The sequence below is a fragment of the Myxocyprinus asiaticus genome, chromosome 4 (assembly GCF_019703515.2).
Source record: "Myxocyprinus asiaticus isolate MX2 ecotype Aquarium Trade chromosome 4, UBuf_Myxa_2, whole genome shotgun sequence".
Taxonomy (NCBI): domain Eukaryota; kingdom Metazoa; phylum Chordata; class Actinopteri; order Cypriniformes; family Catostomidae; genus Myxocyprinus; species Myxocyprinus asiaticus.
In genome coordinates, this window is record NC_059347.1 from 61146802 (window position 1) to 61170468 (window position 23667).

The window sequence follows — 23667 nt, forward strand, 5'->3', positions numbered from 1 at the left end:
ACGCAGTCGTAGAGAAACGCTCCAACACTGATTTCGTCGTCTTCTACGTAGAGAAGACATCTCATGCAGCGCGCAAGCGCCCTCTATTGGTGGATGACTGTATAGAAAGCCTTATCAATGTCTAATTGCATTATTACTGAACACATTTGTCCTGAAATTAATTAATCGACGATCGATAAGCTTAATCAAATTATTAATGAAGATTAATCGATTAATGATTAATCATTAACATCCCTAGGTTTTTCCATTTTGAAAATGGATCTTGAATCACTATTTTTTCTCTACTGATTCCTGAGGTAACACACAGTATGTATGCACCGTAGTGTCAACAGAACCAATGAAAGAATCTTGTTGTACCTGCGAAAATGCAGATCGAGTTGGGAAATTTGATTCATTCCTGCCTATCTCCACCCCCCCCCCCCCCAAACATTGTTTCAATGAAGCAGTCCAAAACTGATTCAACGATTCGTTTACATCACCAACTCAAAAATGTTCACAGAAGTTTCTGTTTTATTTTACATGCTTTAAAACATTTTATTTAAAATATATCTTTGTATATATTGTTGTCTATTACTATATATTGTTATATTGGTACGTATAAATGAAAACGATTAAATACCATTCCCCTTGTTTTTATTTAGTGAAAAATGGAATAGAAAACAGCCTTGATTATTTTTAACTAGCTTTTTACTATAAGTTCTCACATTTAATTGAATTAGAAAGTGACGATATATCGTTTTAACAGATATATCTGCGCCGATAGTTGCTATTTGGAACAATTGGTTATTGGCAAAAATCAAAGCCGATAGTTGCCGATATTTTTAATGTAGTTGCTTTTCGGAACTATCGTTATCGGCAAAAATCAAAGCCGATAGTTGCCAAAAAAATGTATTTAGTTGCTTTTTGGAACAACTGGTTATCGGCAAAAATCAATGCCGATAGTTGCCGGTATTTTTAATGTAGTTACTTTTTGGAACTATCGGTTATCGGCAAAAATCAAAGCCGATAATTGCCGATATTTTTAGTTTAGTCGCTTTTTGGAACAATTGGTCATCGGCAAAAATCAAAGCTGATAGTTGCCGATATTTTTAGTTTAGTTGCTTTTTGGAACTATCGTTATCGGCAAAAATCAAAGCCGATAGTTGCCAACATTTTTTATTTAGTTGCTTTTTGGAACTATCGGTTATATGTCAACATATACGTTTTATTATTGGGATTTTGGTTGCAAAATAAACTGCATCTAGGATTTTATTAATTATAAATTCTTGTTGCAAAAAATTTTGGTAACATTCAATAATTCAACGTCAAAAATTATTTGCAGATTAATCGGTTATTAGCTTTTTCCACCAGCTTAGTTATCGGTATCGACAAAATCCACTATTGGTCAACCTCTGAATCTGTTTGGCACCAATCAATGGCTGCTTGATCAAATATCGTCAAAAGATATCAAGATATACATTTTTAGCTATATCACCCAGCCCTACATACAACCATATTGTGTTTAATTGTTTGTGTTTTGTTCTCAGCGATATTTGAAGTTCCCTGAGGAACCGAAAGCCAGCGCTCCGTTTGTGGATCTTCTCCAGGGTTTGTTATGTGGATCTCGGGAGCGGCTGGGATACGAAGGCCTGCGCTCTCATCCGTTCTTCTCTTCTGTCGACTGGACCAACCTGAGACATGGTAAGACGCTAGCGCCACCTTCAGATAGTGTAACTCTTAAATTGTATCCCTTTTTACTAAAGTATTTTGCAACAAATGTTTTTGTAGTATATCTGTTTTGAAGCACAATAAGGCAGCACCATTTATTTACTGCCAACAGAAGCTTCGCCAATGTGTTTGCACAGTAATTTCAATTAATCATGTAATAAATTAAATGTATTTATTTATTTTTGGAAAAACGCGACGACACTAGACTGCTGCTGAAGCAGGCAGCGCATAGACGGCGCTGTTCAGAATGGGCCAATCACAGTCAATTGTTACTGGAGGATTTTAAAAATATATATTTTATAGATACTGCTGTGGTGGATTCAACAAGTATGAATCCTTGCAACTATCAGTTTTAATTAAAAACTGCTCGCCAGAGTGAATAAATGAGATGAGATGCAAAACGTTCTGAGATTTGAATGCAGATCAATGGAGGATTCAGTTTTGTGATCCGTCTAGCGCCCCCTCTAGACGGGGCTCTAGGTTATTTCTGACAACCTTTGGGTCAGTATCAAAATATGTTGACAGACATGTCCCTTGACTTTTTTAGTCATGAGGAAGCTTTCAAATAGCCGTAAAAAAGTAATAAATTAAAAGGTTTCATTCTATAACCTAACCTTTAATGATGTGAAATGGCTTGACTCTGATGTTTTGACATTTGCAGTTTGGGTCAGTTCCTCACATAAATCTGTTGTGTGACTTTAGAAAACATGGAACATCGAATCCAGGGTGTGCTGAGTGACTCCAGCCAGGTCTCCTAAGCAACCAAATTGGCCCGGTTGCTAGGGAGGGTAGAGTCACATGGGGTAACCTCCTCATGGTCGCTATAATGTGGTTCTCACTCTCGGTGGGGCGCGTGGTGAGTAGTTGCCACGGAGAATAGCTTGAAGCCTCCACACAGGCTACGTCTCCGCGGTAACGCGCTCAACAAGTCACGTGATAAGATGCGCGGATTGACGGTCTCAGACGCGGAGGCAACTGAGATTCGTCCTCCACCACCCGGATTAACCCTGATAATGGTATATACGTATATTTTGCTGGAAATTCCACAAAATGCTGTATATATATATATATATATATATATATATATATATATATATATATATATATATATATATATATATATATATATATATATACACATACAGTGGTGTGAAAAAGTTTTTGCCCCCTTCCTGATTTCTTATTTTTTTGCATGTTTGTCACACTTAAATGTTTCAGATCATCAAACAAGTTTAAATATTAGCCAAAGATAACACAAGTAAACACAAAATACAGTTTTTAAATGAAGGTTGTTATTATTAAGGGAAAACAAAATCCAAACCTGCATGGCCCTGTGTGAAAAAGTGTTTGCCCCACCTGTTAAAACATAACTTAACTGTGGTTTATCACACCTGAGTTCAATTTCTCTAGCCACACCCAGGCCTGATTACTGCCACACCTGTTCTCAATCAAGAAATCACTTAAATAGGACCTGCCTGACAAAGTGAAGTAGACCAAAAGATCTTCAAAAGCTAGACATCATGCCGAGATCCAAAGAAATTCAGGAACAAATGAGAAAGAAAGTAATTGAGATCTATCAGTCTGGAAAAGGTTATAAAGCCATTTCTAAAGCTTTGGGACTCCAGAGAACCACAGTGAGAGCCATTATCCACAAATGGCGAAAACATGGAACAGTGGTGAACCTTCCCAGGAGTGGCCGGCCGACCAAAATTACCCCAAGAGCGCAGCGACGACTCATCCAAGAGGTCACAAAAGACCCCACAACAACATCCAAAGAACTGCAGGCCTCACTTGCCTCAGTTAAGGTCAGTGTTCATGACTCCACCATAAGAAAGAGACTGGGCAAAAATGGCCTGCATGGCACAGTTCCAAGACGAAAACCGCTGCTGAGCAAAAAGAACATTAAGGCTCGTCTCATTTTTGCCAGAAAACATCTTGATGATCCCCAAGACTTTGGGAAAATACTCTGTGGACTGACGAGACAAAAGTTGAACTTTTTGGAAGGTGTGTGTCCCATTACATCTGGTGTAAAAGTAAAACCGCATTTCAGAAAAAGAACATCATACCAACAGTAAAATATGGTGGTGGTAGTGTGATGGTCTGGGGCTGTTTTGCTGCTTCAGGACCTGGAAGACTTGCTGTGATAAATGGAACCATGAATTCTGCCGTCTACCAAAAAATCCTGAAGGAGAATGTCCGGCCATCTGTTCGTGACCTCAAGCTGAAGCGAACTTGGGTTCTGCAGCAGGACAATGATCCAAAACACACCAGCAAGTCCACCTCTGAATGGCTGAAGAAAAACAAAATGAAGACTTTGGAGTGGCCTAGTCAAAGTCCTGACCTGAATCCTATTGAGATGCTGTGGCATGACCTTAAAAAGGCAGTTCATGCTCGAAAACCCTCCAATGTGGCTGAATTACAACAATTCTGCAAAGATGAGTGGGCCAAATTCCTCCACAGCGCTGTAAAAGACTCATCGCAAGTTATCGCAAACGCTTGATTGCAGTTGTTGCTGCTAAGTTGGCCCAACCAGTTATTAGGTTTAGGGGGCAAACACTTTTTCACACAGGGCCATGTAGGTTTGGATTTTCCCTTAATAATAACAACCTTCATTTAAAAACTGCATTTTGTGTTTACTTGTGTTATCTTTGACTAATATTTAAACTTGTTTGATGATCTGAAACATTTAAGTGTGACAAACATGCAAAAAAATAAGAAATCAGGAAGGGGGCAAACACTTTTTCACACCACTGTGTATATATTAACAAACTATGTGGTAATGCTAATTATTAGATAATACAGTGTATTAAATACTGTACAAATGAAAGGTATTTCATCTCATTTGATTATTTGTAACTTCATAGACGCTAACCAAAATATACGATTATACATAACAAATGAAGTAGTCTGACATTAGTGCATTCACAGCTTCACATATGAAACATTTGTGTTAAAATCGAAAGTCTTTAAAACAGCCAAACGTATGTTAAAAAACATAGTTCTGACTTATAATTCTGAAAATAAGCCACAATTAAAGCTGTTGCCAACTTAACTCTTCTTCGCATTGTTCACACTCTCATGTGTAATAGATGCAGTGTAAACAGTACAGCAAAATCTGTACCAGTTGACACATTTCTACAATAGCACAATATATGTTGTCATGCCGCCTAGCCGTAGGTTGGTCAGCAGTTATATGGAAAATTGGGAATTTTGCATGGACACTGCGTTTCGATAACAAACTGTGCTTACAGTAGGGCTGAATGATTAATCGAAATAAAGCTGAAATTGCAATATGACATAGTGCTCTGATTTCATTAAATAAATAGTCTGCATGCACAGCTCTGTTCTCAGTAGTATTATAGCGTGTTATATTTACAGCGCTCTAGATTCACTAATTGCACATTTGTGTAATTTCAAATATGCATGGTCGCTAAAAGTCACTCTCCAAATCTAAAATAACCTCATAACACGAGTTTTGTGGACACAAGACTGGTTGAGAGCAGTAAAAGGCCATTGTCAACTCTACTACAATTAAGCCCCTTTCACACGGAGATCCCGTTCATTTCAGAATTTGTTCATTTACACCGCAAGAGCACAATCCCGTAAAGACAAAAGTGACATTATGATGTGACGTCTAATGCGTCTTGTGTTTACTGATAACCGCGTGAAAAGTCCGCTCTTGCATCCATTTCGAAACAAATAAATTGCGTACGGTACAACTAAACTGACGGTTAATTTCATCGTCTGCATGATAGCCAATTTGATTGATTTTACTGATTGATTGATTTATTTAAGCCTACTTTTATAAATAGCTCATAAGATCATTTTTTGTTTTGTTCGATGTTAATTGTTTTTGTGTTATTGGCTGCTATCTAACAACTGAAATGCCTCCCAAGGACAATAAAGATTGAAACGGAAAGTGATAACCGTCAGAAAAAGAAAATAAAAATCACAGTATTAAGGTGCATCGCAATATTATTAATATAATTAATAAAGCATTGAGATGCATCGAGGCAAATCTCATCTTTTCGATCATGATTTTGTAAAAAGAGGATAATTTTCTATCCGTTCCGGAGTGGAACTTCAATAAATTGCCCTTGAAGGTCTCTGCGTTGTTCTGTCTTTTCTGAGCGCTGAAGTAAAGCAATTATTGTTAATTCACACATTTGATTCCGTTATTCACTTTATCTGACTCCAATTTTATATTAATCTGACTCCAATTTTAAGTTGACCTCTAATTTATATTTAAGCTCTAATTAATTTCTGATCATTCTTTTAATTTAAAATTTTTAGGTTATTGATTACTCTAAATCCTCTTCTATTCATTGTCCTTTCGATCTTTGGAGACTTACGCCGGCCGTTATTAAATTATGTAAACCTCCCGAAAATGGATAGCCAGTTCCGTTCTTAGTCAGTGGTTGTAGGGTTAACTAATATCGTCTGGTCTGGCTTGTCTCATAACCAGACGATATTGCCGCTTAGTCACGTACATACAACTTGCCAAGACGGGCGGTGAGCAGTGACAGAGTCTTTAAATGGCTTTCTCCTACCCAGCTGTCCTGAGTGGTTTCTCCTATATTAAAGCTCCAGTATGGTCTACCCTGGTCTAATGAAATTCAAATCCTACCCGGTTTGTCCTGAGTGGTTTCTCCTATATTAAAGCTCCAGTATGGTCTACCCTGGTCTAATGAAATTCAAATCCTACCCGGTTTGTCCTAGGTGGTTGTCCTACCTAGTTGTCCTGAGTGGTTTCTCCTATATTAAAGCTCCAGTATGGTCTACCCTGGTCTAATGAAATTCAAATCCTACCTGGTTTGTCCTGAGTGGTTTCTCCTATATTAAAGCTCCAGTATGGTCTACCCTGGTCTAATGAAATTCAAATCCTACCCGGTTTGTCCTGAGTGGTTTCTCCTATATTAAAGCTCCAGTATGGTCTACCCTGGTCTAATGAAATTCAAATCCTACCCGGTTTGTCCTAGGTGGTTGTCCTACCTGGTTTGTCCTGAGTGGTTTCTTCTATATTAAAGCTCCAGTATGGTCTACCCTGGTCTAATGAAATTCAAATCCTACCTGGTTTGTCCTGAGTGGTTTCTCCTATATTAAAGCTCCAGTATGGTCTACCCTGGTCTAATGAAATTCAAATCCTACCCGGTTTGTCCTGAGTGGTTTCTCCTATATTAAAGCTCCAGTATGGTCTACCCTGGTCTAATGAAATTCAAATCCTACCCGGTTTGTCCTGAGTGGTTTCTCCTATATTAAAGCTCCAGTATGGTCTACCCTGGTCTAATGAAATTCAAATCCTACCCGGTTTGTCCTGAGTGGTTTCTCCTATATTAAAGCTCCAGTATGGTCTACCCTGGTCTAATGAAATTCAAATCCTACCCGGTTTGTCCTGAGTGGTTTCTCCTATATTAAAGCTCCAGTATGGTCTACCCTGGTCTAATGAAATTCAAATCCTACCCGGTTTGTCCTGAGTGGTTTCTCCTATATTAAAGCTCCAGTATGGTCTACCCTGGTCTAATGAAATTCAAATCCTACCCGGTTTGTCCTGAGTGGTTTCTCCTATATTAAAGCTCCAGTATGGTCTACCCTGGTCTAATGAAATTCAAATCCTACCCGGTTTGTCCTGAGTGGTTTCTCCTATATTAAAGCTCCAGTATGGTCTACCCTGGTCTAATGAAATTCAAATCCTACCCGGTTTGTCCTGAGTGGTTTCTCCTATATTAAAGCTCCAGTATGGTCTACCCTGGTCTAATGAAATTCAAATCCTACCCGGTTTGTCCTGAGTGGTTTCTCCTATATTAAAGCTCCAGTATGGTCTACCCTGGTCTAATGAAATTCAAATCCTACCCGGTTTGTCCTGAGTGGTTTCTCCTATATTAAAGCTCCAGTATGGTCTACCCTGGTCTAATGAAATTCAAATCCTACCCGGTTTGTCCTGAGTGGTTTCTCCTATATTAAAGCTCCAGTATGGTCTACCCTGGTCTAATGAAATTCAAATCCTACCCGGTTTGTCCTGAGTGGTTTCTCCTATATTAAAGCTCCAGTATGGTCTACCCTGGTCTAATGAAATTCAAATCCTACCCGGTTTGTCCTGAGTGGTTTCTCCTATATTAAAGCTCCAGTATGGTCTACCCTGGTCTAATGAAATTCAAATCCTACCCGGTTTGTCCTGAGTGGTTTCTCCTATATTAAAGCTCCAGTATGGTCTACCCTGGTCTAATGAAATTCAAATCCTACCCGGTTTGTCCTGAGTGGTTTCTCCTATATTAAAGCTCCAGTATGGTCTACCCTGGTCTAATGAAATTCAAATCCTATCCGGTTTGTCCTGAGTGGTTTCTCCTATATTAAAGCTCCAGTATGGTCTACCCTGGTCTAATGAAATTCAAATCCTACCCGGTTTGTCCTGAGTGGTTTCTCCTATATTAAAGCTCCAGTATGGTCTACCCTGGTTTAATAAAATTCAAATCCTACCTGGTTTGTCCTGAGTGGTTTTCCTATATTAAAGCTCCAGTATGGTCTACCCTGGTCTAATGAAATTCAAATCCTACCGGTTTGTCCTGAGTGGTTTCTCCTATATTAAAGCTCCAGTATGGTCTACCCTGGTCTAATGAAATTCAAATCCTACCCGGTTTGTCCTGAGTGGTTTCTCCTATATTAAAGCTCCAGTATGGTCTACCCTGGTCTAATGAAATTCAAATCCTACCCGGTTTGTCCTGAGTGGTTTCTCCTATATTAAAGCTCCAGTATGGTCTACCCTGGTCTAATGAAATTCAAATCCTACCCGGTTTGTCCTGAGTGGTTTCTCCTATATTAAAGCTCCAGTATGGTCTACCCTGGTCTAATGAAATTCAAATCCTACCCGGTTTGTCCTGAGTGGTTTCTCCTATATTAAAGCTCCAGTATGGTCTACCCTGGTCTAATGAAATTCAAATCCTATCCGGTTTGTCCTGAGTGGTTTCTCCTATATTAAAGCTCCAGTATGGTCTACCCTGGTCTAATGAAATTCAAATCCTACCCGGTTTGTCCTGAGTGGTTTCTCCTATATTAAAGCTCCAGTATGGTCTACCCTGGTCTAATGAAATTCAAATCCTACCCGGTTTGTCCTGAGTGGTTTCTCCTATATTAAAGCTCCAGTATGGTCTACCCTGGTCTAATGAAATTCAAATCCTACCCGGTTTGTCCTGAGTGGTTTCTCCTATATTAAAGCTCCAGTATGGTCTACCCTGGTCTAATGAAATTCAAATCCTACCCGGTTTGTCCTGAGTGGTTTCTCCTATATTAAAGCTCCAGTATGGTCTACCCTGGTCTAATGAAATTCAAATCCTACCCGGTTTGTCCTGAGTGAAATTCAAACTGAGAGTCTTTAAATGGCTTCCTCCTATATTAAAGCTCCAGTAATGATTTCAGTGGAATTCAGAATAAATCAAATAATAACAATTTGTTTGTCAGGTAGGATATAAAACATTGTTGCAGGAATTCAAATCAAAGCCAATTTCACATGATCAGAATAAACAAGCATTACTAAAAATAAAACACAAAGTCAAAGAAACATACCTGACAAAACTACATGCAGCGGTACAGCATGGGAGATCCGCTTACAGATTCCCCGAGCTTCTTGCCAACTTTAAATACCCAGACAGAATAAACATTGTGTACCAAATCCTTTGAACAATGAGAATTTGGGGGTGAATGGGTTCTTGGCTTCCTGGGGTTTAACCTTGTTAACATACAGGAGATAATTTCAATTGTAGGTCAAGGAGGGGGATAGACCTCCAGAATTGTGCAGTATTTGGCAAAGACCTTATAACTTTGTTACCATTAGTTTTATCAACATGGGAAAGAGACCACTATACCAGTCGCGCAGAGACCTCTTAAATGATATCAAACACATACAGTTGCATTCTTGTTTTCATGGTATTTGTTATATTTTTACATATAAATCTTGTGTTTTTGTGTTGGTCCAGAGCTGTTGAAGGGGAGAAGGGGGGCGGCAAGGTGATTTGCAATTTATCATACTGTGGTGATATTCCAGTGTAGATTTCAGCTTTTGTGAGAGAGTTCTGTGACGTTGATTCTCGCAGAGTTCTTTGACTTTTACCGGAAATGGCGCCTTTTGGTTGTAGACATTCTGGTGCTGGCCTTACAGTTTCTACAAGCTGTAAAATTGAAAATAAAAGCTATATTTGGGAGAAAAACATCAATGTATTATTTGGAACCTAATTTGTTCGAAAATAGCTGTAAATTAATTTTCTGTGTCATTATGTTCTTGCCCTTTTAGAGTTAAGAAAATAAATGTATGGACAAACAGCTGGCCTGTCGTAAGGTTGCAAGCGCTGTGGCGAGTACCTAAAAGCTATATTGAGTTATTAAAAAACTGGTAAAAGTGTACTGTATCTGGTTGTGTTTCTTATGTAGGCTATAATTAATTAGCCTATAGCCTGCCTACCGTATTTTCACTTACATTCATCTTCGCAAATTCCATGGGATGCTCACGGAGATTGTACTTCTGGTTTAGAATTTTCCCTGCATGACACGGCACTTTTTTCGTCACAATTTACAAACTGGGTAACCATCAACATTTATTTTATTTTTTTATCCCCCTTTTCTCCCCAATTTGGAAAGCCCATTTCCCACTACTTAGTAGGTCCTCATGGTGGCGTAGTGACTCGCCTCAATCTGCGCATCTTATCATGTGGCTTGTTGAGCGCGTTACCGCGGAGACGTAGCACGTGTGGAGGCTTCACGCTATTCTGTGCGGTATCCACGCACAACTTGCCACACGTCGCACCGAGAGCGAGAGCCACATTATAGCGACCACGAGGAGGTTACCCCATGTGACTTTACCCTCCCTAGCAACCGGGACAATTTGGTTGCTGAGGAGACCTGACTGGAGTCACTCAGCATGCCCTGGATTCGAACCCGCGACTCCAGGTGTGGAAGTCAGTGTCAATACTCGCTGAGATACCCAGACTCCGAATTCCTTCCTCTTTAACCACTCTGTTGTTAATTTCCTTGTATGCTTTGGTCATTGTCTTGTTTCATCACCTGACCTCTTTTAAAGATCAGATGACAGACTGCTGGTCCGCTACCCTGACATTCTCCTGTAAAATCTCTTGATAGAGTTTTTCATTCATTGTTCCCTTAATGATTGCAAACTGTCCAGGCCCTGAAATAGCAAAGCAACCCCAAACCATGATGCTTCATAGTTGGGATGTGGTTTTGGTGTTGGTGTTAAGTGTGGTTAAAAAAAACAATTTGCCAAAAAATTTCAATTTCATTATCCTAGAAACTATGTGGAGCATCAAGGTTGACTTCTGCAAACTTGAGACGTGCAACATTCTTTTGTTTTGTTTTGTTTTGGACAGCAGTGGTTTCCTCCGTAGTGTCCTCCCATGAACACCATTTTTATTCAGTGTTTTTCTTATAGTGGGCATATGAACATAGACTTTCACAGTTTGTAGAGTTTTCTGCAGATCTTTTGCTGTTGAACCCTTGGGTTATTTTTTACTTCATCACTGCATGTTGTGCTCATGGGGTGATCTTTGCAGGGTGCCCACTTCTAGGCAAAGTAGCAACAGTGCTGAATTTCCTCCATTTGTAGTCAATTTGTCATACTGTGGACTGGTGAACATCCAGGTCTTTAGAAATGTTTTTGGAGCCTTTTCCAGCTTCATGCATCTCTGATACTCTGAAAAGTCAAATCATCTGACATTTGTTTTGATCAAAGCATGGTTCACATGCTTCTTGAGAAGTTCAGACTCTGTCAGTACCCAGACTGTTATGTTTTTATATGGTAGGGCACCTCTACAGTCCTCTCCAATATCAGCTCATTGACTGAAACACCTGCCTCCGAATAGCTTTTTTAGAAGTCACTAGCCTAGAGGTTCACATACTTTTTCAACCCTAGACCTTGAATGTTGAAATGGCATATTCAGTATTGACAAGTACAATAATTTGTTTTTCATTACTTTAAGCAGGTTGTGTTTTTTTAATTATTAGGACTTAGCTAAATATCAGACCACATTTTGTGAATAATTAATGCAGACATTAAGGTATTTCCAAAGGGTTCACATACTTTTCTTGCCTCTGTAAGTCCAGATACAAGTAAAAAAAAACAAGCAAAAAAAAAAAAAAAACATGCGTAAAGAGAACTGGCTACTGTATAATGAAGTAATGAGTAAATAGAGGTTTTTTGTTTCTTTACAGATAAAAGAGTACCCCCATCAGTTCCACACAGTGAGTTATAGATATTCTAAATTCGTTAGGAAAAAAAACAACACTGGTATCAGATCGGGACAGAATCGGGAGGTCACATAGATGCCCTTAAAACAAAGAGACATAAACTAAAAGATTTTTCATAGGGTCTTTTTTTATTTTTTTATTTGTATTTTTTTTATTTCATCCCCTTTTCGCCCAATTTGGAATACCCGATTCCCACTACTTAGTAGGTCCTCGTGGTGGCGCGGTTACTCACCTCAATCCGGGTGGTGGAGGACAAGTCTCAGTTGCCTCCGCTTCTGAGACCGTCAATCCGTGCATTTTATCACGTGACTCGTTGTGCATGACACCGCGGAGACTCGCAACATGTGGAGACTCATGCTACTCTCCGCGATCCACACACAACTTACCACACGCCCCATTGAGAGTGAGAACCACTAATCACGACCATGAGGAGGTTACCCCATGTGACTCTACCCTACCTAGCAACCGGGCCAATTTGGTTGCTTAGGAGACCTGGCTGGAGTCACTCAGCACGCCCTGGATTCAAACTCACGACTCCAGGGGTGATAGTCAGCGTCAATACTCACTGAGATACCCACATGGTCTTTAACATATTCAGAATTGTTGTTATTAGTTGCTGTTTAGATTGAAGCGTATTTTAGACTGTGTAAAAGTATCCAAAATTGTTGTATGTTGTTCCAAACCCATGTGACTGTCTTTCTTCTGTGGAACACAAAAGGTGATGTTGGGCTTAATGTTACACTACAATAAATCTTTTTCTATCTGAGTATTTAATACATTTATTTATTTATTTTTGGGGGGGGGGATTTTTCCCCTTTTTCTCCCAATTTGGAATGCCCAATTCCAAATTGGTCCTCGTGGTCACATAGTGATTCGCCTCAGTCCGGGTGGCAGAGGACGAATCCCAATTGCCTCCGCGGCTGAGACAGTCAACCCGCGCATCTTATCACGTGGCTTGTTGAGCGCGTTGCCACGGAGACATAGCGCGTGTGGAGGCTTCACGCCATCCACCGTGGCAACCACACTCAATTCACCATGCGCCCCACCGAGAACAAACCACATTATAGCGACCACGAGGAGGTTACCCCATGTGACTCTTCCCTCCCTAGCAACCAGGTCAATTTGGTTGCTTAGGAGACCTGGCTGGAGTCACTCAGCACGTCCTGGGATTCGAACTAGCGAACTAGCGAACTCCAGGGGTGGTAGCCAGCGTATTTTACCACTGAGCTACCCATGCCCCCTGAGTATTTAATACATTTAATAACATCCTTAATACCAAAAAAACATATTTAAGAAGCAGTGACATAAGAAATCTTGTTTTCAGAGAAATCTAACAAAATCGCCTCTGAAAGCAACATTTTTCAGCTTTTGCATGAATACATGTATCCTCAATGTGATAATGCACAGTAAATATATAGGAATGCATTTATTAATGTTAATGAATACAGCAAAACTAGAGACTGTACTCTTTACAACCAAACAGGTTTCAATCAAACAACTTAAAGAGGATTCTTACCAGAGGCACTTGTGTTCGACGTCATGCTGTTGTGTCACATGACGTGGTGCACCAGAAGTTTAACCCTTAAATGACAGTGTAGAGTCTTGTGAACAGTATTCAGCTGGTTTTAATTCATTTAAATTATGCGTTGCATACATACGAAGCCAAAATACAAGGTCCACACATGTTGACGCAGGGTCGCACGAGGTTAAGCATAAACGTTACTTAATTTTCTTCTAAAGTTTGTACTACACTTCTCTGAAAACAAGAGAAAATAACTAATGTCATTTTGCTTCTAAAGTAAACTTATCTTGTTTAAAGAATGTTTAGATATTGTACAGGAAAACAAGACAAAAATACTCCGTAAGAAAATGATTGTTTGCAGTGTAGCCTCAGAGTCACTTTCATGGCACTTCTTTTTCCATACAATGAAAGTGAATGGTGACTGAGGCTAACATTATGCCTATTTATCTCATGACGGTGAATAAGACAGAATTTTTAGTGAACTATCCTTTTAAAATGTATGTGAATTCTTTAAATGTATGAACAAAAACATAGATACAGTGTGTGTAAATACAGCTGTTTGTGTAGATGCAGCTGTGTGTGTGTGTGTGCGTGTGTGTTGGGCTTTTGCTGTGACTCACACTGATTACCCGAGTCTGCTGCAGTGAGAGAGAGAGAGAGTGAGAGGGGGTGAGCAAATAAAAAAGAGAGCTACAGTCTCATAACCCTCGCCCCCATCTCTCTCTCTCTCTCTCTCTCTCTCTCTCTCTCTCTCTGTTTTCTCTCCTGCCTGGCTCAGTGATCTCTCTCTCTCACACGTTCTCTTCTCTCGTCTTGTCCAGCACTCCCTCCGTTTGTTCCGTCTCTCCGTTCTGAGGATGACACCTCCAATTTCGAGGAGCCCGAGAGGCCCCCCCGCCCTGCGGCCGCTGCCCAGCGTGATCCCCTTTGCACCGGCTTCCACGGACGCAACCTGCCCTTTCTAGGGTGGTGCTTTAGCAGGACGCTGACCGCACTGGCCAAGTCTGAGTGAGTACACACACACACACACACACACACACACACACATGCTGATTTTACTCGTCCAGTCACAGGTGGTCCATTGGTGCGGAGACGGCTGCATCACCACGGTGACTGTCACCAGGCAACATTGAGGCTGAATGTGAGATATTGCTGCTCTGGTGAAAGCAGCGGTTCTGTCTCATGCGCGCTCTTTTCACTGCACTCGGCTTTAAGATGAATGAGACAGGGCTGTGTTTGTGTGTGTGTGTGTGTGTGTGTGTGTGTGTGTGGCTGTTTTTATAATGGGAGACTTGCGGAGCACGGAGCATCGCATAGAAATGTTGCCATGTGGATGCAGCGGAATGGGAAACTCGTGTGTATGTGTGTGTGTAATGTGATCGTATAACACAATGAAATCCCTTCAAGATGTAAACACTCTGTAACACGATCAATTGTGTTTTCTGCGACGTAGGCATCCTTGAATCTGTTGTTTTCGTCTCCATTTGCACATTTCCTTTTTGGTAGATGTTTAATGTTGAGTGAATCTAATAAAATCTGTTAAGGGACGATTTTCATGAAACCTGTCAAGAAAATATCTTTGTCAAATTTAACCCCAAATCAATTCAAATACTGTATTTAATATATTTTTGCTATATTTATATATGTGTATATAAATACTAAAGGTAGACCCATATATCGGTTTTACCGATTAATCGGTGCCGATTGTTGCCCATACTTTTTTTTTTAAATTCCCCATCGATAAACCTCATCTGGTGAAATATATAAACACGACTCTCCATCTGGTGATTATATAGGCTATAAAAAGCTCAATTTGTTAAATACTTGCAAACAGAGCATTGTAACGGAAAGAAATCTCTGTCATTTCAAAATAAAAGTCCTTGGTGAATTTTGGGCTTGTTTATAGTTAAAATTCCCATGTTATGCACCAAATCATCATTGTTCTGTTTTTATTGAGATTTTGGTTGCACAGTAAACAGTTTTTGGAATTTTATTAATTTAAAACTCTTTTTAGCATCTCTCTCTGTGCTCGTCTTAGTGAGGAAAGATTAAGAAATGTTTTATTCTGTAAATTGATTTGAAAAAACTATCGGCCGATTAATCGGTTTTGGGCCATTTCCCCACTACCTTAGTTATCGGTATCGGCAAAATCCACTAGCGGTCGACCTCTAATAATTACTTATATATATATATATTAGTGGTCGACCGATACTTCGCCGAGGCCGATAAATCTGGCAATATTCTGAATTTTTTTAATTATCGGCATCGGCCGATAAATTGTCCCGTTTAGCCGATTGGTTTATTGAGGCCACGAGGGCGCAGAGAATTGCCTGCTTGCATGTCAAGGAGCGTCTGAGACATGTAAACAACCAATCACAATTCGTTTTGTTGCTACTTGCCATCTTGTTACTACAATAATAGACCGATTTGCAACACCGTCTCATTTAAACGGTCCGCATATCAGAACCACGACGAGTTAAAGTGCTCGCCTGTTTCATTCTCCATCTCTCTCCTCAACAGATCCCTGTCTTATCTAATGATAAAAAGGCAAATATCAATAACACATATCATATACTCTTTGGAAATATGCGGATATCTCGTTTAAACAGATGTAATTCACGAACCTCACGAAAATCCAGCGTTGCCTTTTATGAGAAAATGTGATTGATAATGCGCAAATGTCATCCTTTGTTGCTGGACTACTGTGTGTACTGTCATTTCCTTCTTTCTAATATTTAACAATTTCTTCATGTGGAAATAAATTATTAAAATGTTTCGACTAAACAGAAAACAGATGAAACTGCTATCTACCATTTAAAATACAATCTTATTTTTTAATGGTAATTAAATATAATAGGTTTATTAATATAACTTATTAAAAGTTTTGTGTGAAATTGAGTAAATATAGTGCTAAATAGGATTTATTAATATTTGTAGCAATTTTATGTTGATGTTATTTACTATATTCAATTGTGTGATATATCGGCATTGTACCAAGCTCTCTGGATATCGGCATCGGTCATTAAAAAACCCGGTTGACCACTATATATATCTTGGACCATTAAGATTTTTTGTATTGTAACATTATTTTCAGGACACTGAACCATTACCGTAATGCATCTGGATGTTGTACTTTTACTGTTCCCATTGATTTCCATGATGATTCTCATTACCATAATGCAGTCATGCATTACATTACAGTAAAAATATGCTATTTTACATTTTTTTAAATTAAAATCAGCAAAAATGAAAGGCAATACTAAGAAAGAATTAATATGCTGTATAAATAATACTTTACAAATCAAATAATACATCATTTTTTGACATTGCAGTAATGAGAATTCAGAGGTTAAATGTACGTAACTGTCCTGAAAAGAATGTCACAATGTACAATTGTTTATGACTTTTTCTTTTAATATATGCCGAATATGATTTCTAATTTGTTTCTCATGATTTTTGAAGTAAAATAGGATCAGGACATTTTCTTGACTGGTTTCATGAGAATCACCCCATGCCCAAGTCATATTTCAGCCCAAAATCAAAAGAAAGACATAAAAAAAAAATCTGTTTCTTACCAAGAAAAATGAAGCCTATTTTTAGGACCATTAAGATTGTGATAATGTTTTTATGGCTACTACACACATTCCCCCAAATTCTTGTTACAGTGATGCAAAAATCTCATTCAGAATGCTGTAATAAAAAAAAAAAAAAAAAAAAAAAAAAAAAAAAAAATATATATATATATATATATATATATATATATATATATATATATATATATATATATATATATATATATATGTGTGTGTGTGTGTGTGTTCATTGTATGTATATATATATATATATATATATATATATGTGTGTGTGTGTCTGTGTGTGTTCATTGTATATATATATATATATATATATATATATATATATATATATATATATATATGTGTGTGTGTGTGTGTGTGTGTGTGTGTGTGTGTGTGTTCATATATATATATATATATATATATATACACAATGAACATATATATATATTATACACAATGAACACACACACACACACATATATATATATATATATATATATATATATATATATATATATATATATAATGAACATATGTGTGTTTGTGTATGCGCCTGAGAATGCATTCTAGCTTTAGACTGCCAAAACACATCTCTTTTTCTCTGATCGCAGTGTGTTCTGTAGCATTATGGTGTGTTAGATTATGGTGTGTGGTCTCTGTTTTGGAATCTGCTCTCAGATGATCTCTAAATGACAGGAATTCTCCCTGGAGCTGAAGGGGAAACACAGGGAATATGATGATGATGATGTTGATAAATTGAGGAAGATCACTCAGAAATAGAGAGAGTGAGGTTCATAATGTTTGTCAGAATGTATTTCTATAGCAACCAGGGTGAATTTTCTCCTCTCGCCACCCCACCATCTCCCTCCATCCATTCATGCACTTTTTCCTCTCCAATCCTGAAATGCAGATTTATTTACAATGCGATAAAGCATTTCCTTAATCAGTATTTTTGTCATGTTTCCAGTGAAAATGTAATCATCCTTTAAACAATACATGTAAAGCATAAATCTAACAAGATTAAGGAGCTTTATGCTTAAAACTAGCTCAGAGAAAATCTTTTTGATAGCATGTGTTTCATATCTCATGCAGTTTTACTTCTCAAATAAATGTGTGTTGATTTAAGGATGTTTAGATATTTTACTGGAACACGATACTGATTAAGAAATGTTTTTTTGTGGTGTCTTCATGTATCATGTTGCTGTCGTATTCTAAAGCTGTAGCACGTTCAATTCCACTGAACGCAACACAAACAGCACCAGCAGAGCAGCGTGGGAATGTTAATGCAGAATTGCAGCTGCTGATTGGCTGATTGGCTCCTCTGGAGACATGCTGTGATGTGAGCGTGGTGGATCAGTTTTGAAGCAAACAAAACATCTTTAATGAGTATTACGCATCAGGAGAGGTCTAACGAGGACTGCACTGACAGAGAACACTACGTCAATGCATGCGCAGTCGGTGTTTTCTAGCACGCTTGACGTGTTATCATTCATGCAACATTCATTTCTTCCATAAATGCACACATAAACATGCATTTGTTGCAAGTAATGCATCAGTGTGTGTCGACAGCCGTGCAGACTGCATCTGTCGTCTCTGCTGTTTGGCCTGTGATCCGTGCAGTGCTTGAAGGACTCAGGATTGTAGATTTACAGTCTGATTGTGTCTGATCTGGGCGCAGTGGCTCCTCGGCACTCGCTGCTGCCGTTGTGACTGTCAGATGACACGTGAACATCCGGATTCCCCTCGTGTGCGGCTTCATTTCTAGGAAGGCGTGTTCTCCTCGCATAGAATCACCGTTTTAATGTGCTGCCTGATGGGTATCCCACCTGATGATTAATGCATTCAATGCAACACTAGATCTGTTTCAATAATCAGGAGGAATGTCAGGACAAAATGTGGTAAAATGAACTGACAGATCTCAAAATTAAACGTTAATTAAGAGTGTGGAAATGATTAGTCATTTTCACACAAATATTTCATTTTCTGCTTTATAGAAACTGTTTTAACCAGTGTTTACTCTTTTTTTTTTTGTGTGTGCAGTAGGGTACACCTACCCACTTGCAAAAATAATGGTACTATTCATTTTGAACATTATATAAGACAATTTCTTATTATTATTAAAATGCCATTTTTATAACAAAACTCTGAAACTCTGTTGCGGATGTATCTTTCATTTTACAATGTCATATGAACAACCAGTCAGTTGTTAGACTTATTGAAGTCTTACTAATCTAACAAGTTAGCATTTTTAGCATTGCTTTCAAAAAGTACACACAAGGGGCCGTTCACACAGGATGAGTTCTTGCGTTCAAAAACATCTTGAACCAGCTGTAAAAGGTTTGAGGAATGAGGAAGCATGAGATGCCGAATCCAACTCAAAGTTACATTTATTCTTCACACACAAAAACACTTTTGCTTGCTGTGTAACGGTAAAGCTTCACACATAACCGTCAAATACTCTATAATGTGACTGGCAGCGGCCAATATACTCAAAGCTTCAGCTGGGCTCTCCCTCCCTCACTCTGAGGTCTGGGGTTTGAGCCACTTATCCCAGTTCCGAGCATCTTTGTGCACAAACGTACGTATTATCATATTCTTTAAGGTCTTCTTAAATCGTTCAACGAAGCCGTCCTTTTGTGGATGGTACACGCTTGTCCATATCGATTTAATACCCAATAATTTGTACAGCTCGCGTAGTGTACATGACATAAATGCCGTGCCCTGATCAGTGAGGATTTATTTTGGAATCCCCACTCGGGAGGTCATTTTGAAGAGTGGAGATGCTGCGCAGCGGCACTGCTTCTGGATATCTCGTTGCGTAATCCACCAGGGCTAATGCAAAGTGATGCCCGCGTGCTGTCTGTTCTAATGGCCTTACGAGGTCCATGCCAATTCGTTCGAAAGGAACCTTGATTAACGGAAGGGGGCGCAATGGTGCTTTTGGAGCTGCCGGCAGATTCACCAGCTGACATTCACGACATGCCACACACCACCGGCGAACATCCCTGTGAATGCCTGGCCAATAGAAGCGGGCCATGAGATGGCTTACTGTCCTAAGTGACCTGCCTTTGGATAATGATGAGTTGCCGGGAATTACATTTCCCGACAGCTCTTTGGTATCAACAACTGGGTTGTATTTTCATTTGTCAGAGTGTCCTGTGTGACTCTATACAACTGATCTTTTATAATTGAAAAATATGGATATGTGAGTGCGATGCCTGTCTGGAAACATTGACCATCAATCAATTTCACTTGGTCAAACACGTGCTTCAGAGTTTGGTCTCGCGACTGCTCTAGCGGGAAATCCCTTACCGGGAATTCCCTAAGGGCGGGGGAGGAGGACACCTCCCATTCCTCAGCGTCAGCCTGACGTGGAGCAGCCAGCGCTTCACACATCCCACACCGGTTTACTTTCTGACAGGACCCATCCACACACAAACTCTTCAATAATGATCGAAAAGCTGGCCAATTAGTTCCCAAAATGCAGCATCGCCGGGTGGTGGCACTGGACCCACATGGCCGTCCCCTTCATTGATGGGTTGGTGACATCATCACAGTCACTGCCCTCCTTGGCCAGCACCCACCGTCGGCAGGCGTCACGGAGCTGCTGGGCGAAAGCAAACGGACGGCCGACCTTGCTCAGCGTTAAGGAGCGGAAACGCTGGCGGTGTTCTTCTGGGCTGCAGCTGACCCTTTGCAAGATGGACTTCTTCAGCACTGAGTAGTCCAGGAGGTTGGCAACCGAAAGCTTGTGCCCGGTCAGCAGCGGCAGAAGATGAACCGCCCACTGTTCCGGCGGCCACTTTAGAGCTTCGGCAGTATGCTCAGAGAGCTCAAGGTAGGCCTCAGAATCATCTTGAGGCCCCATCTTGGTGAGCAACACATGAGGATGCGCTGCTGCCAGGAACGTGGAGGCTGCCCCCCCTGGGGTACTAAGCTCCGCAGCACCCGCCGGTCCTCCTCCTGGGCCCGAAGGAGCACCTCAAAGCGCTGTTGCTGCTCTCTCCGAAGCTCCATGAGGGCCTGGTGTTGGCCTTGGTGGATGCTGGCAAGGGACCGGAAGACATCCTCCAGCACCGATGACAGCGTATTCTTCCTCTAATCCCGGGTTTTCGGCACCAGTGTAACAGGTTTAGGAACGAGGAAGCGGGAGATGGCGAGTCCAGCTTAATGGTAAATTTATCCTTCACACACAAAAACACGTTCGCTTGCTGCGTAACGGTAAAGTTTCACATGTAACACTCAAACGCTGTATATAATGTGACTGGCAGCACACTCAAAGCTTCAGCTGGGCACTCCCTCCCTCACTCTGAGGTCTGGCTCCTTTTATTTCCCCTGTGTCTCACTGCGAATAAAGAAACAGCAATTATCAGCAATTCATCACAGGTGAAAACCCTTACCGCTTCCTCTCTCCCTAGATGAACGCTCGACCACGTCCTCACCTCCACACCAGCGTGTTAGACTGGAATGTAAAGCAGGGTCTCGAGACGCAGTTGAACTTAAGCCATGCACATGAACACTGTCTTGTTTTATATAAAAATATCTAAACATCCTTAAAACAAGAAACATTTACTTAAGAAGTGAAATGACATAAGATATTAAGGGTTGTTTCCCTAGGTTGAGAAACCTGACAAAATTATGCTTCAAACAAGAGAAATTTGCCAATGGTGTGAGAAAAAATAAACTTAATTTAGTTGAAGTTCACCTGTTCGTTCGCTTCACTGTGCAGATTTAAGTTGTTCCATAAATGTTGTGGATATATTGAATAATCTCATGTATAAATAGGATGCGTTTGCATGTATTTACCCCATTTTGAAGCACTTTATTTTGCCGGTGTTAGCGCGTTCAACTCAATCCCCACATATTGGATTAATGGATTAGATGGATCCATATCTAATATCGTCTTCTATATACAGATTCTCAAGATGTTTCTTCTTCTGTTAATATCTTGCAGCATCATTTTTATAGTCATATCTTTGTCAACAGTATGCTCATTTAATAGTCCCCTGTTCTCTATGTAAAACAGCTTTGAGTGTAGTGTCAGAAAAGTGCTAAACGAGTAAAATTCATTCATTCAAAATATGTACATGAGTGTTGTTTATCTTCATCAAAGCAAGTTATATTTAATTTTTAAATGTTTAATCATGTAACATAATAATATCAACATGAAAGTAGCACATTATGACCCCGGCTCTGAATATCTTCCAGTCATGACCACACACGGGCGATGTTCATGTAACCTCAAATCATGAGATTAATCCGCCAGAACAGCAGTGTTGAAACACGACTGACGTAAAGTGTTCTTCCGCAAATTGCTTGCAATTATATATTTCAACCACAGATGTCGCTAGAGAGCACAAAGTTACATAGTGCACCCTTAAGAATGTTAAAACAAAAATGCAAAAAAAATGGCACATGTGTGAACGCCCCCTGACACAGTATTTATTCTGTCATTGACCGATTTAATCCATGATTCAGATCAAAAACTCCTGTGGTTGATTCATCAATCGGTTCGCAAATTGGACCGCACATTGCACTCTTTGCGTGCATTCAGCAAAAACAATGCAATAGCAATGCAACACTTCTGTACTTTAATACTGTATATAATGCAACACTAACTGTTTATAATTTTGTCTGTGGCATTGCCGGAAACACTGATTCTAACATCAGTTTCAAATCGATGTTTGAAATGAGTGAAATTTGGCTGTTTCACTCTCTCTGAGTTTTTTAATCGCTTCTACAAATATGACAATTAAACAGCCAGCATTTGACACTGTGAGAATTAATTGACTCTCAAAACAATGTAAAATACTCTGCTGGTAGTAAGTGCTTTCTCTTTATTGCCATTTGACATTTAACCCGTTGTGTTGTTAAAGTGCATTAATGATGCAATCTGTGGACGGATCTCTGGAGATGGTTTACTTTCAGTGGAGTCAGCACTCTAATTGGAGTGTTTCTTGTGCGGTCTCGCTGCCGTCTGCTGTTGGGTTCATACTGTAATGACCGCAGGAGAGGAGGTAGTTTACTCTCTCTCTCTCTCTCTCTCTCTCTCTCTGTGACTCATGGTTTTAATGGTGGCGAGTCTGAGAGACTGTAAACGTGTGACGTCAGTTTGCCAGGAAACTCAATTACACTAGTTAAGACAAACGGATAGCCAGCAGTTTGAGTTTAATCATTTACTCACCCTCATGTTTTTACAAACCCAAATGACTTTCACATTTTTCTTTAATTCAGTCTTAATGGCTGAAGTCTTAATAAACATGCAAGGGGCCAAGAATGTGAAATTTGTGAATGATGTGTGTACGCTTGAAAATATTCGGGTGACACACTGGGGCTCATGGTCTCGTGTTTTTAGCGCTTTTAGAGTGGTTCATACGCATTGTGAAAGAAAAGTACTGCAGGTTCAAGCATTCGTGCAATTCCAAACATTAGTAAGCAGTAACGGCTACAGGTAATTATTCAAATCTACAATCACGGCACAGTGTAACAAAAAAGGAGATGACAGCGTTTCACCAGAAGCGTAACATTGTAAACTGTCAAAACATGGCACAATTAAAAAGTGTCATAATAAAATCTCTAGGTGAAGTACTGTAAATTGGACAGAAATATATTACT

General features: G+C 39.6%; 1 protein-coding gene across 1 annotated transcript in view; it reads left to right on the plus strand.

Annotated features, from left to right (window-relative positions):
• LOC127433126 (citron rho-interacting kinase-like) overlaps positions 1-23667 on the plus strand; it is a 154815-nt gene that overhangs the window by 25650 nt on the left and 105498 nt on the right. The window contains exons 9-10 of the mRNA XM_051684799.1: positions 1527-1680; positions 14296-14482. Of these exons, the coding sequence (XP_051540759.1) occupies positions 1527-1680; positions 14296-14482 (341 nt within the window). The remainder of the gene's footprint in view (positions 1-1526; positions 1681-14295; positions 14483-23667) is intronic.